The sequence below is a fragment of the Ranitomeya imitator genome, chromosome 3, assembly GCF_032444005.1.
Source record: "Ranitomeya imitator isolate aRanImi1 chromosome 3, aRanImi1.pri, whole genome shotgun sequence".
Taxonomy (NCBI): domain Eukaryota; kingdom Metazoa; phylum Chordata; class Amphibia; order Anura; family Dendrobatidae; genus Ranitomeya; species Ranitomeya imitator.
The window spans coordinates 1080927-1102903 of NC_091284.1; the positions used below are offsets into that span (position 1 = coordinate 1080927).

Here is a 21977-nt window from a genome sequence, read left to right on the forward strand (position 1 = left end):
TTTCTAAATTTCTGGCAGTATAACTCTGCCGCTTTCTGACCTTGACACAAGGCCAACAGGGTTTTTTCTGCATGATCCACAGAATTAGGTTCGTCATACAATAATCCGAGCGCTTGAAAAAATGCATCAACATTCAATAATGCCGGATCCCCTGTTTCAAGAGAAAAAGCCCAGTCTTGAGGGTCACCACGCAGCAAGGATATGATAATTTTAACTTGCTGAATGGGATCACCAGAAGAACGGGGTTTCAAAGCAAAAACCAATTTGCAGTTATTTTTAAAGTTCAAAAACTTGGATCTGTCCCCAAAAAACAAATCAGGGGTAGGAATTCTAGGCTCTAAAGCCGTAGTCTGAACAACATAGTCCTGGATACTCTGTACTCTTGCAGCAAGTTGATCCACACGAGAAAACAAACCCTGAACATCCATGCCAAGGCATATATCCTGAACCACCCAGATATCAAGAGGAAAAAAAAAAAGACAAACCAGAGCACAGAAAAAAAAATGGTTCAGAACTTTCTTTTCCTTCTTTTGAGATGCATTTAATTCATTTTTGGCCACTTGTACTGTTATGATGCGTTGGTCTAGGAGCAACATGGAACAAGCTCTGAAGGAAGTGGTAACTGTACTGACCGCAGTCCCTAAGCTCAACACAACACTAGAAGTAGCCGTGGGATGCTCCTAACACTCCCTAGGCACCTCGTCACAGCCTAAGAGTTAACTACCCCTAAAGATAGAAGCAGGAAAGCTATCTTGCCTCAGAGAAAATCCCCAAAGGATAGATTAGCCCCCCACAAATAATGACTGAGTGGAGAGGGAAAAGACATACACAGAATGAAACCAGGATGAGCACAGGAGGCCAGTCTAGCTAAATAGATAGGACAGGATGGAATACTGTGCGGTCAGTATAAAACTACAAAAAATCCACGCAGAGTTTACAAAAATCTCCACACCTGACTAAAGGTGTGGAGGGTAAATCTGCTTCCCAGAGCTTCCAGCAAGACAGAATTAATTCATACTGATAAGCTGGACAAACATGGAAAGTACAGAACGGATAAGTCCACAATCTATGGACAGAAAAGAGCAAGCAAAAACTTAGCTTTGCTGAACTGGTCAGGATAACAGGGAAATCCAAAGAGATGTGAATCCAACCAGGAACCATTTACAAGTGGCACTGGCTGGAGGAAAGAGCCAGGCCTAAATAGCAGAGCAGAAGAGACGATAAGTGGAGGCAGCTGATGACAGCTAACTCCAAGGAGCAGCCATACCACTTGAAACCACAAGAGGGAGCCCAAGAGCAGAACTCACAAAAGTGCCACTTACAACCACCGGATGGAGCCCAAGAGCGGAATTCACAACAGGTAGCCATGCTGGTTCAGTATGCCTTCAATTTTGCATCTCGGCTTTGGGAAAATGGCCGCCGCGATCTCTAATGCGCACGCGCGGCTGCCCGCGGCCATTTTCCTGAAGCCCCGTGCAGCAGAGCACTCCATCTGCGCACGCGCGGCCCCAGGAAGATGGCCGCCCCCACCGATGCAAGGGATTACAGCGCAGATCGCGCGCTGTGTCTTCACGTGGGCGCAGGGAAGTCGGAACTCTGGACATGCGCACACCACTACGCCACCAACGGAAAACTGGGGAAGAAAAGAGCGCTGTGAACACGCCCACCTGACCAGACCAGCCTGATTGACAGGCGAAAACGGCGACTTTGGTAATGTATTTCTCAGCATACATGGGGAATCGGGGTACACTACATACACTATAGTAACGCACAGCGCAGGCCCTATTTAACAGTATTTATAGCTCAATCTCAAAAAACGGGGTGACAGGTTCCCTTTAAGGGTGTGTTGGGGTTAGGGTTTCAGTTATAATTGGGGGGGGGGTTCCACTGTTTAGGCACATCAGGGGCTCTCCAAACGCGACATGGCGTCTGATCTCAATTCCAGCCAATTCTGCGTTAAAAAAGTAAAACGGCGCTCCTTCCCTTCCGAGCTCTCCCATGTGCCCAAACAGGGGTTTACCCCCACATATTGGGTATCAGCGTAGTCAGGACAAATTGGACAACATCTTTTGGGGTCCTATTTCTCCTGTTACCCTCGGGAAAATACAATACTAGGGGCTAAAAAATAATTTTTGTGGGAAAAAAAAAGAATTTTTATTTTCACGGCTCTGCATTATAAACTTCTGTGAAGCCCTTAGTGGGTCAAAGTGCTCACCACATATCTAGATAAGTTCCTTAGGGGGTCTACTTTCCAAAATGGTGTCACTTATGAGTGGTTTCAATGTTTAGGCACATCAGGGGCTCTCCAAACGCAACATGGCGTCCCATCTCAATTCCAGTCAATTTTGCATTGAAAAGTCAAATGGCGCTCCTTCCCTTCCGAGCTCTCCCATGCACCCAAACAGTGGTTTACCCCCACATATGGGGTATCGGTGTACTCAGGACAAATTATACAACAACTTTTGGGGTCCATTTTCTCCTGTTACTCTTGGTAAAATAAAACAAATTGGAGCTGAAGTACATTTTTTTTTTAATTAAACATTCCAGAAATTCCTGTGAAACACCAGAAGGTTTAATAAACTTCTTGAATGTGGTTTTGAGCACCTTGAGGGGTGCAGTTTTATATAGACCCCTCAAAATGACTTCAAATGAGATGTGGTCCCTAAAAAAAATGGTGTTGTAAAAATGAGAAATTGCTGGTCAACTTTTAACCCTTATAACTCCCTAACAAAAAAAAAAAAATTTTGGTTCCAAAATTGTGCTGATGTAAAGTAGACATGTGGGAAATGTTACTTATTAAGTATTTTGTGTGACATATTTCTGTGATTTAATTGCATAAAAATTTAAAGTTGGAAAATTGCAAACTGTTCAAAATTTTCACCAAATTTCCGTTTTTTTCACAAATAAACGCAGGTAATATCAAAGAAATGTTACCACTACCATGAAGTACATATGTCACGAGAAAACAATGTCAGAATCACTGGGATCCGTTGAAGCGTTCCAGAGTTATAACCTCATAAAGGGACAGTGGTCAGAATTGTAAAAATTGGCCTGGTGATTAACGTGCAAATGACCCTTGGGGGTCAAGGGGTTAAAGTATTGATGGCCACTCGTTTTTCTTTACTTAGAATTTATATTATGGCAAGAAAAAAAACAGCCAACAGTCCATTCAGTAGAACTATCAGCTTTGTATCCACCAGACTTCTGCACAACACATGTCACGCCGTTAACGGCGATAAAGGGGCAGGACGGCGTACTGGGACCCGCACCTGTCTCTGCCACTATAAGGGGGCCCTGGCTTTCCCTTATCTCAGTGGTACCCATGATGGTTAGGAGGCCTGAGCCGCCAGCGTATCCCTGTCTCCTGTGCAGACCCCATTAGTGGCCCCCTCTCCCCCCAAGGGAGGTGGACTGCTCCAGTGTATAAATACAACAATAAACAGGGTATACAGACAAGGTAACAAAGTCTCAAACACACCAAATGCTCACACAACCACAGAGGTAACACAGAGAAGGGAAGATGAGGAAAAAACTAGGAAGGAAAACCGGTTTAACATGCAACCAAAACAGCAGACACCAATCTCTGTAAATAAACCTCCAAGCTCGTAATACCACGCTCCTTCTCATTCCAAGCCAGGCAGCAGAACTGATCACTGACAATAGCTGTAGTCAAGGCTGGGTCTATATAGAAGAGATTACAAAATCCACTTCAGCTGAGAGACTCAGCTCTCAGCAACAAGGTTAACTCCTGCACTGCTGGAACAAAGCAGCCAGGTCAGAATTTCAGGAGAAAAACTTCTGTTCACTGTGCGTGAACGAGGCCCAGAGCGCTGCGGTTCTTTGGAACCTCTCTGTCGCGGTAGCCCCGTGACAGTATCCCAGCTTCTACGAGGGACCTCCGGAACCTCAGGACCAGGTTTCTCAGGATGAGCTGTATGAAATGCCCGAACCAACCTAACCGCATGGACATCGGTAGCAGGTACCCACGTCTTCTCCTCAGGACCGTACCCTCTCCAGTGTACCAGATATTGTAGGGACCGACGAACTAAACGAGAATCCATAACCCTGGAAATCTGGAACTCGAGATTTCCATCAACAAGGACCGGAGATGGAGGTGAAGAGGACGGATTTAATGACGCCACAACCTTCTTGAGTAAGGAGCGATGAAAAACATTATGGATCTTAAATGACTGAGGCAAAGCCAGCCGAAAAGCAACAGAATTCCCGATGGCCACAATCCTATAAGGGCCAATGAACCTAGGGCCCAATTTCCACGAGGGAACTCTCGGCTTAATATTTTTCGAGGACAACCAAACCCAATCACCCACACACAGGTCCGGACCTTCCACATGTCTCCGATCAGCCGCATTTTTATACCTGGAACCCATCCTCTTTAATTTATCAAGAACCCCTTGCCATACGGACGTGATGGATGAAGAAAACCTCTCCTCTTCAGGAACACCTGGGGAATCCTTCCTATTAAATGAACTAGATTGAGGATAAAAACCATATGCCCTGAAAAACGGGGACTTACCAGTAGACTCATGAGTACAACTGTTTATAGCAAATTCTGCTAACGGTAAGTACTTAAGCCAGTCCTCCTGATTCTCTGAGATGAAACACCTGATATAAGTTTCAAGATTTTGATTTACACGTTCAGTCTGACCATTGTTTTGAGGATGAAAAGCTGAAGAAAACGACAAATGAGGCCCCAGCCGGCTGCAAAAAGCCCTCCAAAACTTAGAAATAAACTGCACCCCCCCCAGTCTGAGACAATATCTGAAGAAATACCATGCAGTCTCACAACCTCCTTGATAAAGACCTGTGCCAGAGTCTTAGCATTTGGTAACGCGGAGAGCGCAATGAAGTGAGACATCTTGCTAAATCTATCAACTACGACTAAAATAACTGTATTACCCTCCGAAACCGGTAAATCAGTGATGAAATCTATTGACAAATGAGTCCAAGGTCTCTTGGGAATCTCCAAAGGTTTAAGAGACCCAGACGGGCGAGTACGAGAGGACTTGGAACGCGCACACACTGCAGGCAGCGACATATTCCTGTACATCATGTCTCACCCCAGACCACCAAAAACGCCAAGAGAGTAGGTCCGCGGTAACCTTACTACCAGGGTGTCCGGCCAAAACCGAGTCAGGATGCTCATTTATGACTCGGAGACTGAGATTAGGGTTAACGCATCAGCCTTGACATTCTTATTTTCTGGCCGGTACGTAATGTAGAAATTGAACCTGGCGAAGAACAGAGACCACCTTGCCTGCCTAGGTGTAAGACGATTTGCCGATTCTAAATATAACATTTTTGTGATCTATCATCAATATGACAGTGTGAAGTGCTCCCTCCAAAAAATGACGCCATTCCTCAAATGCCCATTTAATTGCCAACAACTCCCTGTTACCAATGTCATTATTCTTCTCCGTAGGAGATAATTTTCTCGAGAAAAATGCAACGGACGCCACTTACTCGGAGAAATCCCCCGAGACAATACAGCTCCCGCCCCCACCTCAGAGGCATCCACCTCTACCACAAATGGCTGCGTGATGTCAGGCTGTATTAGTATGGGTGCAGTAGAAAAACACTTCTTCAAAGTCTCAAAAGCCTGACCGGCCGCATTGGACCATACTGAGAAATCCGTGCCTCCCTTGGTCATGTCTGTTAAAGGTTTGGCAACCACTGAGAAGTCTTTAATACATTTGCGATAGAAATTTGCAAAACCTAAAAATCTCTGTAAGGCCTTAAGGTCCTCAGGACGCTCCCACTCCAAGACTGCCCTGACCTTAGCCGGATCCATACGAAAACCTGTGGAGGACAAAAAAATAACCCAAAAACGTAATCTCTTTAACTGCGAACATGCATTTCTCAATTTTGGCAAATAATTTATTGTCCCCGAGTACCTGGAGAACTTGCCTAACATGAACATGATGAGACTTGAGGTCAGGAGAATCAATTAAGATGTCATCAAGATATACCACCACAAACCTACCTATCAGGTGACTAAGTATATTGTTGACAAAGTGTTGAAACACCTCAGGAGCACCACACAACCCAAAAGGCATGACCAGGTTCTCGTAATGTCCCTCTGGAGTATTAAATGCCATCTTCCATTCATCCCCCTCCTTCATCCGAATGAGATTATATGCCCCCCTTAGATCTAATTTGGAGAACCATTTAGACCCCACAATTTGATTAAAGAGGTCCGGAATAAGAGGGAGCGGGAAAGAATCCCGGACCGTAATTTGGTTTAATTCGCGGAAATCCAAGCATGGGCCTAAACCTCCGTCCTTCTTCACAAAGAACCCAGCCGCAATGGGAGACGAGGAGGGCCTGATATGACCTTTGGCCAGACTATTCGTGATATAGTCCTTTATGGCCTGTCTCTCTGGGGCAGAGATATTGTATAGCCTACTCTTAGGCAGTTTAGCACCAGGAATGAGACGTATGGCGCAATCATAAGGGCGGTGTGGAGGTAGCTCTCGACTCCCCTCCTCAGAGAATACATCCTCAAAATCTGAGATGAATTCTGGCAGAACCTGAGAAGCAACCCGGGCCAGCAGAATGCCAAAGCAATGTTCCTGGAAAAACTCACTCCATTTAGTAACCTCTCGAGCCTGCCAGTCTAGCACCGGATTCTGTAGCGTGAGCCAGGGTAAACCGAGAACTATAAGCGATGGTAATCCACCCAGCACATAATCTATTGACTCGGAGTGCAACACCCCTATTTGCAGGCTCAACCCCTCGGACAATCCCGGAAAGTCCCCTAGCTCAAGGGTGCAGAATCAATGGCAATTATAGGTAAGGGTCTAGACAACTCTTGAGTCTTAAACCCCTGGGCCAGCATGAACCCAGCATCGATTAAATTAAACCCTGCCCCAGAGTCTAAGAAAGCAGAAACTATGAGTTTATTTTCACCAAGACGAATCTCTACAGGTAAGAAAAATTGTGGCTTACCTATGGAGGACACAAGTACACCCGAGTTGCCAACCTCCCCACAACCCGGGCTCACTAGTTTTCCGGCGGTTGTCTTCTAGATGGACACACATACGCATAATGACCCTTTCTGCGTAAAAACAAGCACCTCCCTTACGCCGTACTACTGCAGCCCCTTTAGAACGAGTTGCGCCACCCAACTGCATAGGTTCTCCTAGAGACTCAGGTTCTGGTAACTCCAAATTCGAGTCACCCTTAAAAAGCGGCATCTCCTTAAGTCTCTGGCGCAGGCGGCGGTCTACACGAATCGTTAGAGACATAGCAGCCTCCAGAGTGGTTGGTCTCTCCTGTAGGGCGAAGGCATCTCTTATCAGAAAATCCCTGATAGAATTGACTGCGAAGTGCAGGATCATTCCACATAGTATCAGTAGCCCATCTCCGAAACTCAGAGCAGTACTCCTCTACTGGCCGGTCCCCCTGTGTAAGATGGCGTATTGTGGACTCAGCGAGGGAGACGGGGTCAGGATCATACACTTGACTGTTATGATAAGATAATTCAGTACCACGATGGACAGAGGTCAGAGCACATACAGTGACCTGACAATAACCCAAAAACATAGAACGAGCTCTGAGACATGGGAACTCTGCTGACCGCAATCCCTAATCCTCTCCAACAACACTAGAGGCAGCCGTGGATTGCGCCTAACGCTCCCTATGCAACTCGGCACAGCCTGAGAAACTAGCTAGCCTGAATATAGAAAATAAGCCTACCTTGCCTCAGAGAAATACCCCAAAGGAAAAGGCAGCCGCCACATATAATGACTGTGAGTTAAGATGAAAAGACAAACGTAGAGATGAAATAGATTTAGCAAAGTGAGGCCCGACTTTCTGAACAGAGCGAGGATAGGAAAGGTAACTTTGCGGTCAACACAAAACCCTACAAAAACCACGCAAAGGGGGCAAAAAGACCCTCCATACCGAACTAACGGCACGGAGGTACACCCTCTGCGTCCCAGAGCTTCCAGCAAGCAGGAAAAAACAAATAGACAAGCTGGACAGAAAAAACAGCAAACAAAATAGCAAAGCAGAACTTAGCTATGCAGAGCAGCAGGCCACAGGAACGATCCAGGAGGAAACAGGTCCAATACTAGAACATTGACTGGAGGCCAGGATCAAAGCACTAGGTGGAGTTAAATAGAGCAGCACCTAACGACTTCACCACATCACCTGAGGAAGGAAACTCAGAAGCCACAGTTCCACTTTCCTCCACCAACGGAAGCTCACAGAGAGAATCAGCCGAAGTACCACTTGTGACCACAGGAGGGAGCTCTGCCACAGAATTCACAACAGTACCCCCCCTTGAGGAGGGGTCACCGAACCCTCACCAGAGCCCCCAGGACGACCAGGATGAGCCATATGAAAGGCACGAACAAGATCGGGAGCATGGACATCAGAGGCAAAGACCCAGGAATTATCTTCCTGAGCATAACCCTTCCACTTAACCAGATACTGGAGTTTCCGTCTTGAAACACGAGAATCCAAAATCTTCTCCACAATATACTCCAACTCCCCCTCCACCAAAACCGGGGCAGGAGGATCAACAGATGGAAACATAGGTGCCACGTATCTCCGCAACAATGACCTATGGAATACGTTATGTATGGAAAAAGAATCTGGAAGGGTCAGATGAAAAGACACAGGATTAAGAACCTCAGAAATCATATACGGACGGTCGGGGACCCACACAGCGTCTGCGATTAGCGAAACGTTGAGCCTTCTCCTGGGACAAGGTCAAATTGTCCACTACATGAGTCCAAATCTGCTGCAACCTGTCCACCACAGTATCCACACCAGGACAGTCCGAAGAATCAACCTGCCCTGAAGAGAAACGAGGATGGAACAAAGAGTTGCAGAAAAACGGCGAAACCAAGGTAGCCGAGCTGGCCCGATTATTAAGGGCGAACTCAGCCAAAGGCCAAAAGGACACCCAGTCATCCTGATCAGCAGAAACAAAGCATCTCAGATATGTTTCCAAGGTCTGATTGGTTCGTTCGGTCTGGCCATTAGTCTGAGGATGGAAAGCCGAGGAAAAAGACAAGTCAATGCCCATCCTACCACAAAAGGCTCGCCAAAACCTCGAAACAAACTGGGAACCTCTGTCAGAAACGATATTCTCTGGAATGCCATGTAAACGAACCACATGCTGGAAGAACAATGGCACCAAATCAGAGGAGGACGGTAATTTAGACAAGGGTACCAAATGGACCATCTTAGAGAAGCGATCACAGACCACCCAAATGACTGACATCTTCTAAAAGACGGGAAGATCTGAAATAAAATCCATAGAGATATGTGTCCAAGGCCTCTTCAGGACCGGCAAGGGCAAAAGCAACCCACTGGCACGAGAACAGCAGGGCTTAGCCCGAGCACAAATCCCACCGGACTGCACAAAAGTACGCACATCCCACGACAGAGATGGCCACCAAAAGGATCTAGCCACTAACTCTCTGGTAGCAAAGATTCCAGGATGACCAGCCAACACCGAACAATGAACCTCAGAGACAACTTTATTCGTCCACCTATCAGGGACAAACAGTTTCTCCGCTGGGCAACGATCAGGTTTATTAGCCTGAAATTTTTGCAGCACCCGCCGCAAATCAGGGGAGATGACAGACACAATTACTCCCTCTTTGAGGATACCCGCCGGCTCAGATAAACCCGGAGAGTCGGGCACAAAACTCCTAGACAGAGCATCCGCCTTCACATTTTTAGAGCCCGGAAGGTACGAAATCACAAAGTCAAAACGGGCAAAAAACAGCGACCAACGAGCCTGTCTAGGATTCAACCGCTTGGCAGACTCGAGATAAGTCAAGTTCTTATGATCAGTCAAGACCACCACGCGATGCTTAGCTCCTTCAAGCCAATGACGCCACTCCTCGAATGCCCACTTCATGGCCAGCAACTCTCGATTGCCCACATCATAATTTCGCTCAGCAGGCGAAAACTTCCTGGAAAAGAAGGCGCATGGTTTCATCACCGAGCAATCAGAACTTCTCTGCGACAAAACAGCCCCTGCTCCAATCTCAGAAGCATCAACCTCGACCTGGAACGGAAGCGAAACATCTGGTTGACACAACACAGGGGCAGAAGAAAAACGACACTTCAACTCCTGAAAAGCTTCCACAGCAGCAGAAGACCAATTGACCACATCAGCACCCTTCTTGGTCAAATCGGTCAATGGTTTAGCGATACTAGAAAAATTGCAGATGAAGCGACGATAAAAATTAGCAAAGCCCAGGAACTTTTGCAGACTTTTCAGAGATGTCGGCTGAGTCCAATCATGGATGGCTTGGACCTTAACAGGGTCCATCTCGATAGTAGAAGGGGAAAAGATGAACCCCAAAAATGAAACCTTCTGAACACCAAAGAGACACTTTGATCCCTTCACAAACAAAGACTTAGCACGCAGGACCTGAAACACCGTTCTGACCTGCTTCACATGAGACTCCCAATCATCCGAGAAGATCAAAATGTCAACCAAGTACACAATCAGGAATTTATCCAGGTACTCTCGGAAGATGTCATGCATAAAGGACTGAAACACTGATGGAGCATTGGCAAGTCCGAATGGCATTACTAGATACTCAAAATGGCCCTCGGGCGTATTAAATGCAGTTTTCCATTCATCGCCTCGCTTAATACGCACAAGATTATACGCACCACGAAGATCTATCTTGGTGAACCAACTAGCCCCCTTAATCCGAGCAAACAAATCAGATAACAACGGCAAGGGGTACTGAAATTTAACCGTGATCTTATTTATAAGGCGGTAATCTATACAAGGTCTCAGTGAACCATCCTTCTTGGCTACAAAAAAGAACCCTGCTCCTAATGGCGACGATGACGGGCGAATATGCCCCTTCTCCAAGGACTCCTTCACATAACTCCGCATAGCGGCGTGCTCAGGCACAGATAAATTAAACAGTCGACCTTTTGGGAATTTACTACCCGGAATCAAATCGATAGCACAATCACAATCCCTATGCGGAGGTAGGGTATCGGACTTGGGCTCATCAAATACATCCCGGTAATCAGACAAGAACTCTGGAACCTCAGAAGGGGTGGATGACGAAATAGTCAGAAATGGGACATCACCATGTACCCCCTGACAACCCCAGCTGGACACAGACATGGATTTCCAATCTAATACTGGATTATGGACTTGTAGCCATGGCAACCCCAACACGACCACATCATGCAGATTATGCAACACCAGAAAGCGAATAACCTCCTGATGTGCAGGAGCCATGCACATGGTCAGCTGGGTCCAATACTGAGGCTTATTCTTGGCCAAAGGCGTAGCATCAATTCCTCTCAATGGAATAGGACACTGTAAGGGCTCCAAGAAAAACCCACAACGCCTAGCATACTCCAAGTCCATCAAATTCAGGGCAGCGCCTGAATCCACAAATGCCATGACAGAATAAGATGACAAAGAGCAGATCAAGGTAACGGACAGAAGAAATTTTGACTGTACCGTACCAATGGTGGCAGACCTAGCGAACCGCTTAGTGCGCTTAGGACAATCAGAGATAGCATGAGTGGAATCACCACAGTAGAAACACAGCCCATTCAGACGTCTGTGTTCTTGCCGTTCAACTCTGGTCAAAGTCCTATCGCACTGCATAGGCTCAGGTTTAAGCTCAGGTAATACCGCCAAATGGTGCACAGATTTACGCTCACGCAAGCGTCGACCGATCTGAATGGCCAAAGACAGACTCATTCAGACCAGCAGGCATAGGAAATCCCACCATGACATCCTTAAGGGCTTCAGAGAGACCTTTTCTGAAAATAGCTGCAAGCGCACCTTCATTCCATTGAGTGAGTACGGACCACTTTCTAAATTTCTGACAATATACCTCTATCTCATCCTGACCCTGACACAGAGCCAGCAAATTTTTCTCTGCCTGATCCACTGAATTAGGTTCATCGTACAGCAATCCGAGCGCCAGGAAAAACGCATCGATATTACTTAATGCAGGATCTCCTGACGCAAGAGAAAATGCCCAGTCCTGAGGGTCGCCACGTAAAAAAAATGATCCTAACTTGTTGAACTGGGTTACCAGAGGAGCGAGGTTTTAAAGCTAGAAATAGTTTACAATTATTTTTGAAACTCAGAAATTTAGTTCTATCTCCAAAAAACAAATCAGGAATAGGAATTCTCGGTTCTAACATAGAATTCTGAACCACAAAGTCTTGAATATTTTGTACTCTTGCCATGAGCTGATCCACACATGAAGATAGACCTTTAATGTCCATCGCTACACCTGTGTCCTGAACCACCCAAATGTCTAGGGGAAAAAAAAGGCAAAACACAGTGCAGAGAAAAAAAAATGGTCTTAGAACTTCTTTTTTCCCTCTATTGAGAATCATTAGTACTTTCGGCCTCCAGTACTGTTATGATAAGATAATTCAGTACCACGATGGACAGAGGTCAGAGCACATACAGTGACCTGACAATAACCCAAAAACATAGAACGAGCTCTGAGACATGGGAACTCTGCTGACCGCAATCCCTAATCCTCTCCAACAACACTAGAGGCAGCCGTGGATTGCGCCTAACGCTCCCTATGCAACTCGGCACAGCCTGAGAAACTAGCTAGCCTGAAGATAGAAAATAAGCCTACCTTGCCTCAGAGAAATACCCCAAAGGAAAAGGCAGCCCCCACATATAATGACTGTGAGTTAAGATGAAAAGACAAACGTAGAGATGAAATAGATTTAGCAAAGTGAGGCCCGACTTTCTGAACAGAGCGAGGATAGGAAAGGTAACTTTGCGGTCAACACAAAACCCTACAAAAACCACGCAAATGGGGCAAAAAGACCCTCCGTACCGAACTAACGGCACGGAGGTACACCCCTCTGCGTCCCAGAGCTTCCAGCAAGCAGGAAAAAACAAATAGACAAGCTGGACAGAAAAAACAGCAAACAAAATAGCAAAAGCGGAACTTAGCTATGCAGAGCAGCAGGTCACAGGAACGATCCAGGAGGAAACAGGTCCAATACTAGAACATTGACTGGAGGCCAGGATCAAAGCACTAGGTGGAGTTAAATAGAGCAGCACCTAACGACTTCACCACATCACCTGAGGAAGGAAACTCAGAAGCCGCAGTTCCACTTTCCTCCACCAACGGAAGCTCACAGAGAGAATCAGCCGAAGTACCACTTGTGACCACAGGAGGGAGCTCTGCCACAGAATTCACAACACCTGACCTAAGGCTCGAAAAAACTCCTCAACAGTCCGTAACGGCAAAGCGTCAGAGGGAAGTGAAAAAGCCCAGGCCTGAGGGTCACCTTGTAGGAGCGATACTACAATTCCAACCCTCTGCTCCTCTAAACCTGAAGTGTGAGGACGCAACCTAAAATACAAATTACAGGCCTCCCTGAATGTAACAAATTTGTCACGACCCCCAGAGAACCTGTCAGGTAATGCAATCTTAGGCTCCAGCGAAGCTTGTGGAGGTGTAGCAACACCTGCAGTGGCCACTGGAGTGCACTGTACAACCGCCGAGCGGAGGTCAGCCACCTCTAGACTGAGTTGCTGCAATTGTCCAGCTAAAACAGCAATTGGGTCCATATTGGACCAAGAAAATTCTTTAAGGTCAGTGATACTGTCACGCCGTTAACGGCGATAAAGGGGCAGGATGGCGTACTGGGACCCGCTCCTGTCCCTGCCACTATAATGGGGCCCTGGCTTTCCCTTATCTCAGGGGTACCTATAATAGTTAGGAGGCCTGAGCAGCCAGCGTATCCCTGTCTCCTGTGCAGGCCCCATCAGTGGCCCCCTCTCCCCCCAAGGGAGGAGGTAACTAAAAGTCTCAAACTCACCAAATGCTCACACAACTGTTGTGAATTCTGCTCTTGGGCTCACTCCGGTGGTTATGAGTGGTAGTGCTACGGTAGTTGGATCGCAGCATTTATCAGGTGTATCCATTTTTTGTAATTTGGGCTGGGATATTTAAGTCCTGCTTTATCCTTTGTCAGTGCCAGTTGTCCATTGTTTTTGGAGGATTCTCATCCATTCTTGGTCTCTCCTGTTTTTGCTGTTCATTTCAACAAATTTAAGTTCTGGCTTTGTTTTTGCTGTCCACCTGCTGTGGACCTTATAGTTCTGTGCACCTTATAGTTCTGTGCATTTTCATGTTTTGTCTTGTCCAGCTTTGTCTGTGAAGGATTTTTTTGCAGCCAAGCTGTGTCTCTGGAGATGCAGATATACCCTCCATGTCTTTAGTCAGATGTAGTGATTTGTATTTTCTGCGGTGGATATTTTCTAGTGTTTTTATACTGACCGCATAGTACTCTGTCCTATTCTTCCTTTTTAGCTAGTATGGCCTCCTATGCTAAATCCTGATTTCATGTCTGCGTATGTTATTTCCCTCTCCTTTCACAGTCAATATTTGTGGGGGGCTGTCTATCCTTTGGGGATTTTCTCTGAGGCAAGATAGTTTTCCCGTTTCTGTCTTTAGGGGTAGTTAGCTCTTAGGCGGTGTCGAGGGGTCTAGGGAGTGTTAGGTACCCCCCACGGCTACTTCTAGTTGCGCTGCTAGTTCAGGGTTTGCGGTCAGTAAAGGTACCACCTTCTCCAGAGTACGTCTCATACTGCTCCTAGGCCACCAGATCATAACACACAAACACAGAGGGTACACATAGAAGGAAAGAAGGAAAAAACTAGGAAGGAAAACCGGTTTAACATGCAACCAAAACAGCAGACACCAATCTCTGTAAATAAACCTCCAAGCTCCTAATATCACGCTCCTTCAGCCTCCAAGCCAGGCAGCAGAACTGATCACCGACAACAGTTGTAGTCAAAGCTGAGTCTATATAGGAGCAGAGATTACGAAAACCAAATCAGCTGAGAGACATAGCTCTCAGTAACTTCTGTAACAAGGTTTAACTCCTGCCCTGCTGGCACAAGACAGCCAGGTCAGAATTCAGGAGAAGAGCTTCTGTTCATCGTGTATGAACGAGGCCCAGAGCGCTGCAGTTCTCTGGAACCTCTCTGTCGCAGTAGCCCCGTGACAACACAACTGATGGTCCCAACCCCATTTATAAGGCAAGAAATCCCACTTATTAAACCTGACAGGGCACACCTGTGAAGTGAAAACCATTCCTGGTGAATACCTCTTGAAGCTCATCAAGAGAATACCAAGAGTGTGCAAAGCAGTCATCAAAGCAAAAGGTGGCTACTTTGAAGAACCTAGAATATAAGACATATTTTCAGTTGTTTCACACTTTTTTGTTAAGTATATAATTCCACATGTGATAATTCATAGTTTTGATGCCTTCAGTGTGAATGTACAATTTTCATAGTCATGAAAATACAGAAAAATCTTTAAATGAGGTATGTCCAAACTTTTGGAGAAAATACACATATACACACAAACACTATATAATTGTCTAAGGGTCACTTCCGTCTTTGTCTTTCCTTCTTTCTGTCACGGATATTCATTGCTCGCAGCCTCTGTCTGTCAAGGAAATCCAAGTCGCCGATTGGTCGCGGCAAAAGAGCCACGACCAATCAGCGACGGGCACAGTCCGGAAGAAAATGGCCGCTCCTTACTCCCCGCAGTCAGTGCCTGTCACCCGCATACTCCCCTCCAGCCACCGCTAACAAAGGGTTAATGCCGGCGGTAACGGATCGCGTTATGCCGCGGGTAACGCACTCAGTTACCGCCGCTATTAACCCTGTGTGTCCCCAAACTTTTACTATTGATGCTGCCTATGCGGGATCAATAGTAAAAAATGTAATGTTAAAAAGAATAATAAAAAAAAACAAAACCTGCTATACTCACTCTCCGTTGTCCGCAGAGCCAGCCGCCATCTTCCGTTCCCAGCGAGGCATTGCGAAATTACCCAGAAGACTTAGCAGCCTCGCGAGATTGTTAAGTCATCTGGGTAATTTCGCAGTGCATCCTGGGAATGGAAGATGGCGGCAGCCGCGTGCTCCAAGGGACCCTTGGATCCGAAGGAGAGTATGCCTATTTTTTAACCTGTGACATACGTGGCTGGGCAATATACTACGTGGACATGCATATTCTAGAATACCCGATGCGTTAGAATCGAGCCACCATCTAGTATAATATATATATATATATATATCATTACATACACACACACACACACACACACACACTACCTTGTGAAAGTAAGACGTAAAGATGCCAAATGTAAATTTTTGGTGAAGAATCAACAACAAGTGGAACACAATTGTGAAGTTGAAAGAAATTTATTGGTTATTTTAAATTTTAGTGGAAATTCAAAACCTGAAAAGTGCAATATTATTCGTCCCCTTTACTTTAAGTGCAGAAGTTCGTTGTGGATCTCTGAATGATCCAATGTCGTCCTAAATGCCTAATGATGATAGATATAATCCACCTGTGTGTAATCAAGTCTCCGTATAAATGCACCTGCTCTGTGATAGTCTCAGGGTTCTGTGTGAAGCACAGAGAGCATCATGAAGACCAAGGAACACAACAGGCAGGTCCGTGATACTGTTGTGGAGAAGTTTAAAGCCGGATTTGGATACAAAATGATTTACAAACCTTTAGTGGGTGCTTTCCTGAAACGGAAAGTACTTGCAAGCAGCATAATACAAAGAATAGCAGGTTTACCCAGAATCCTTTGCAGTAGGCGGAGCTATGCAAATCATCTCTTTCCACCCCAGTCTAATCCACAGCGCTTGGAACCGCGAAGCGTGCAATGCTGCGGATTAGTTTCTAAATTTACACAGCCAACCAATTCCTACCTGTGGACACGTGTTTCGGGCTTTAGGCCCTCATCAGCACAGGGCTGGAATTGGTTGGCTGTATGGAGTGGGGCTCGGTGAGCAAGCGATACATATATGCTAGCCACCTTAGGGAGAGACCCAAGTTGGGCTAAATGTAGCGGGACTGGGGTGGAAAGAGATGATTTGCATAGCTCCGCCTACTGCAAAGGATTCTGGGTAAACCTGCTATTCTTTGTATTATGCTGCTTGCAAGTACTTTCCGTTTCAGGAAAGCACCCACTATGTATTTCCTTTAAGTAGAGGGCTTTTCGGTCTCTTTCGTCCCGCTACATTTAGCCCAACTTGGGTCTCTCCCTAAGGTGGCTAGCATATATGTATCGCTTACAAACCTTTAAACATCCCAAGGAGCACTGTGCAAGCGATCATATTAAACCAAGACCCGTCCGTCCCTCTAAACGCATCTCAAACAAGGAGAAAACTGATCAGAGATGCAGCCAAGAGGCCCATGATCACTCTGGATGAACTGCAGAGATCTACAGCTGAGGTGGGACAGTCTGTCCATAGGACAACAATCAGTCGTACACTGCACAGATCTGGCCTTTATGGAAGAGTGGCAAGAAGAAAGTCATTTCTCAAAGATATCCATAAACAACAAGCCTCCTGGGAGACACCAAACATGTGGAAGAAGGTGCTCTGGTCAGATTAAACCAAAATCGAACTTTTTGGCAACAATGCCAAACGATATTTTGGCGTGAAAGCAACACAGCTCATCACCCTGAACACACCATCCCCACTGTCAAACATGGTGGTGGCAGATCATGGTTTGGGCCTGCTTTTCTTTAGCAGGGACAGGGAAGATGGTTAAAATTCATGGGAAGATGGATGGAGCCAAATACAGGACCATTCTTGAAGAAAACCTGTTGGAGTCTGCAAAAGACCTGAGACTGGGACGGAGATTTGTCTTCCAACAAGACAATGATCCCAAACATAAAGCAAAATCCACAATGGAATGGTTCACAAATAAACGTATCCAGGTGTTAGAATGGCCAAGTCACAGTCCAGACATCAATCCAATGGAGAATCTGTGGAAAGAGCTGAAAACTGCTGTTACAGAACCCCCAGCACCAAGAATATGTTATGCAGTATATATTATGTATAATAGGTTCCATGTGAAATGCATCAGTCCACAGGCTGCGCCCCTGGGCAGAGGGGACACGATATTCCCCTTTTGTCCTCCCCCACCTTTGTAATTCCCACAGTAAATATCAGCAGGCTCTGGCGCCCTGCGGCTATTGTAATGTATGTCTGGCCTGCTTTTTCTATTGGCCTGCCCTGTGTATCTGTGTTATATATTCTGTGTGCTGTGAATAAAGTGTGTTCTTTTAGACTGGAAATACGTGGAGTAGCAGTCAGTTTTTATATGCTCTCACGTAACCAAGGAATTCCAGCCAGCGTCCTTCATTCAGAATCCAGCAAAAGCAGAGTGGACCTCCTGAAACATGGGGTGGTACTGAAAGAGATACCCCAGCTTGGTAGACCCTGTTACACTGCACCAAGAATATGTTATGCAGTATATATTATTGGTGTTGGGGGTTCTGTAACAACTGCTGTTCACAAACGATCTCCATCAAACCTCACTGAGCTCGAGCTGTTTGCCAAGGAAGAATGGGCGAGAATTTCAGTCTCTCCATGTACAAAACTGATAGGAGCAAACCCGAAGAGACTTGTAATCGCAGCAAAAGGTGGTGCAACAAAGTATTAAGTTACAGGGGCCGAATAATATTGCACGCCCCACTTTTCAGTTTTTGAATTTCCACAAATATTTAAAAATAACCAATAAATTTCGTTCAACTTCACAATTGTGTTCCACTTGTTGATTCTTCACCAAAAATTTACATTTGGTATCTTTATGTTTGAAACATGATATGTGGGAAAAGGTTAAAAAATTCCAGGGAGCTGAATACTTTTGCAAGGCACTTAAACAACAGAATATAACTCCAAGTAAATCAAACTTCTGAGAACTCAAACTGTCCACTTAGGAACAACACTGCTCGACAATCAATCTCACACGCTGTTGTGCAAATGGAAGAGACAACAGATGGAAATTATTGGCAATTATCAAGACACCCTCAATAAAGGAGTGGTTTTGCAGGTGGGGACCACAGATCACATCTCAGTACCAATGCTTTCTGGCTGATGTTTTGGTCACTTTTGAATGCTGGTTGTGCTTTCACACTTGTGGTAGCATGAGATGGACTCTGCAACCTACACAAGTGGCTAAGGTAGTGCAGCTCATCCAGGATGGCACATCAATACGAGCTGTGGCAAGAAGGTTTGCTGTGTCTGTCAGCATAGTGTCCAGAGGCTGGAGGCGCTACCAGGAAACAGGCCAGTACACCAGGAGAAGTGGAGGGGGCCGTAGAAGGGCAAAAACCCAGAAGCAGGACCGCTACCTCAGACTTTGTGCAGGAGAAACAGGAGGAGCACTGCCAGAGTCCTGCAAAATTACCTCCAGCAGGCCACAGATGTGCATGTGTCTGCACAAACCGTTAGAAACTGACTCCATGAGGATGGTCTGAGTGCTCAACGTCCACAGATGGGGGTTGTGCTCACAGCCCAACACCGTGCAGGATGCTTGGCATTTGCCACAGAACACCAGGATTAGCAAATTCGCCACTGGAGCCCTGTGCTCTTCACAGATGAAAGCAGGTTCACACTGAGCACATGTGACAGATGTGACAGAGTCTGGAGTCGCCGTGGAGAGCGATCTGCTGCCTGCAACATCCTTCAGCATGACCGGTTTGGCAGTGGGTCAGTAATGGTGTGGGGTGGCATTTCTTTGGAGGGCCGCACAGCCCTCCATGTGCTCGCCAGAGGTAGCCTGACTGCCATTAGGTACCGAGAGGAGATCCTCAGACCTATTGTGAGACCACATGCTGGTGCGTTTGGCCCTGGGTTCCTCATAATGCAGGACAATGCCAGACCTCATGTGGCTGGAGTGTGTCAGCAGTTCCTTCAAGATGAAGGCATTGAAGCTATGGACTGGCTGCCAGTTCCCCAGACCTGAATCCCATTAAACACATCTGGGACATCATGTCTCGCACCATCCACCAACGTCACGTTGCACCACAGACTGTCCAGGAGTTGGCGGATGCTTTAGTCCAGGTCTGGGAGGAGATCCCTCAGGAGACCATCCGCTGCCTCATCAGGAGCATGCCCAGGCATTGTATGAAGGTCATACTGGCACGTGGAGGCCACACACACTACTGAGCATCATTTCTTTGTCTTGAGGCATTTCCACTGAAGTTGGATCAGCCTGTAAGTTCATTTTCCACTATGTAATGAATGAAGATTTACAACTGGAACATTTCATTCAGACACACATACACACACACATGTACTTAGTGTGTAAGGGGCTGGGCTTGCAGGGTTAGTCAGAGAGCGGGGCGGGTCTGGCTAACCACACACCTCCCATTAATGAGTGTGTATTACAATATAATGAGGCTGTGGTTTTGGTCACGTGGTCTGTGTTGGAAGGCCCTGCAAGAGTTCAGGTTTCCTGGAAGGCACATGGAAGAGGCACTTGCCTGCAGAGTCTGTGACGGCTATCTGTGTTGATGGAAAGCTACCATCCTTCTGAGGGTCTGGAACTGAAGGATGTGAGCTGGTCAAGCAAGTCATACTACGGTCCAGTGATCCCAGTAAGGCAGCTTCCCTGGAAGTCAGGACCCATGTGATGCCAGCCTGTGAAGCCTGCAACACTGCCAAGCACGTAGCCCAGATCATGGGAGACTGTGTGCACTGACGAGGGTCAGCTAATGAACTGTGCGGACATAACCGCAGTGGAGAGTGGACTGTATGTGAGGTCTGTGTTGTATAACATGGCCTACAGTGGTTTATGAGTGCTTAATAAACTGCATGAACAGGTTTAAGGGGAAAATCGTCCCTGTGTGCCTTAATCCCGCTGCCAAGTGTGTGTGTGTCCCCCAACACATTCAGTGAGCACTGCACTACAATATATATATTTGTTAGTCTTATTCCATGGACATACAGGTTTCCCCCTCTCCTATACCCAACATCACACACACGCCGGTATATCGCCAGTCTCAGCATTTACCTTTAAGGCTCCTCCTAAATTGCTTTTAATCTTCATTCCAAAGTACTGGACTGATGACTTCAGGGATTCACGCTCCTCTGCTGACATCTGTGGAGTCACGCTGGCGCGATTAAGATGGCGTCCCCATGAGTCTGTGTCCTGAAGATGGCACAATAAAGAACACAGATTATTATTATTACTACTATTATTTTTTATTGTTATATTGCCATTTATTCCATGGCGCTTTACATGTGAGGAGGGGTATACATAATAAAAACAAGTACAATAATCTTGAACAATACAAGTCATAACTGGTACTGGAGGAGGGAGGACCCTGCCCGCGAGGGCTCACAATCTACAAGGGATGGGTGAGGATACAGTAGGTGAGGATGGAGCTGGTCATGCAGCGGTTTGGACAATCGGTGGTTACTGCAGGTTGTAGGCTTGTCGGAAGAGGTAGCTCTTCAAGTTCTTTTTGAAGGTTTCGATGGTAGGCGAGAGTCTGATGTGTTGTGGTAGAGGGTTCCAGAGTAGGGGTGATGCGCGAGAGAAATCTTGTATACGATTGTGGGAAGAGGAGATAAGAGGGGAGTAGAGAAGGAGATCTTGTGAGGATCGGAGGTTGCGGGTAGGTAAGTACCGGGAGATGAGGTCACAGATGTATGGAGGAGACAGGTTGTGGATGGCTTTGTACGTCATGGTTAGGGTTTTGTAGTGGAGTCTCTGGGCAATGGGGAGCCAGTGAAGGGATTGACAGAGGGGAGAGGCCGGGGAATAGCGGGGGGACAGGTAGATTAGTCGGGCAGCAGAGTTTAGAATAGATTGGAGGGGTGCGAGAGTGTTAGAGGGGAGGCCACAGAGCAGGAGGTTACAGTAGTCAAGGAGAGAGATGAAGAGGGCATGGACTAGGGTTTTTGCAGATTCTTGGTTGAGGAATGCACGGATTCGTGAAATATTTTTGAGTTGAAGGCGGCAGGAAGTGGAAAGGGTTTGGATATGTGGTTTGAAGGAGAGATCAGTGTCAAGGATTTCCCTGAGGCAGCGAGGTTGTGGGACTGGGGAGAGTGGGCAGCCGTTTACTGTAATGGATAGGTTCATTGGGGGGGGGTCGCGTGAGATGGGAGAAAGATGATGAATTCTGTTTTGTCC

At 46.5% G+C, this 21977-nt stretch overlaps 1 protein-coding gene across 2 annotated transcripts in view; it reads right to left on the bottom strand.

Annotated features, from left to right (window-relative positions):
• The window catches only part of RECQL4 (RecQ like helicase 4), a 266482-nt gene that overhangs the window by 218579 nt on the left and 25926 nt on the right, over nucleotides 1-21977 (bottom strand). For both annotated transcript variants that reach the window (XM_069760352.1, XM_069760351.1), the window contains exon 5: nucleotides 20850-20987. In XM_069760352.1, the coding sequence (XP_069616453.1) occupies nucleotides 20850-20987 (138 nt within the window). The remainder of the gene's footprint in view (nucleotides 1-20849; nucleotides 20988-21977) is intronic.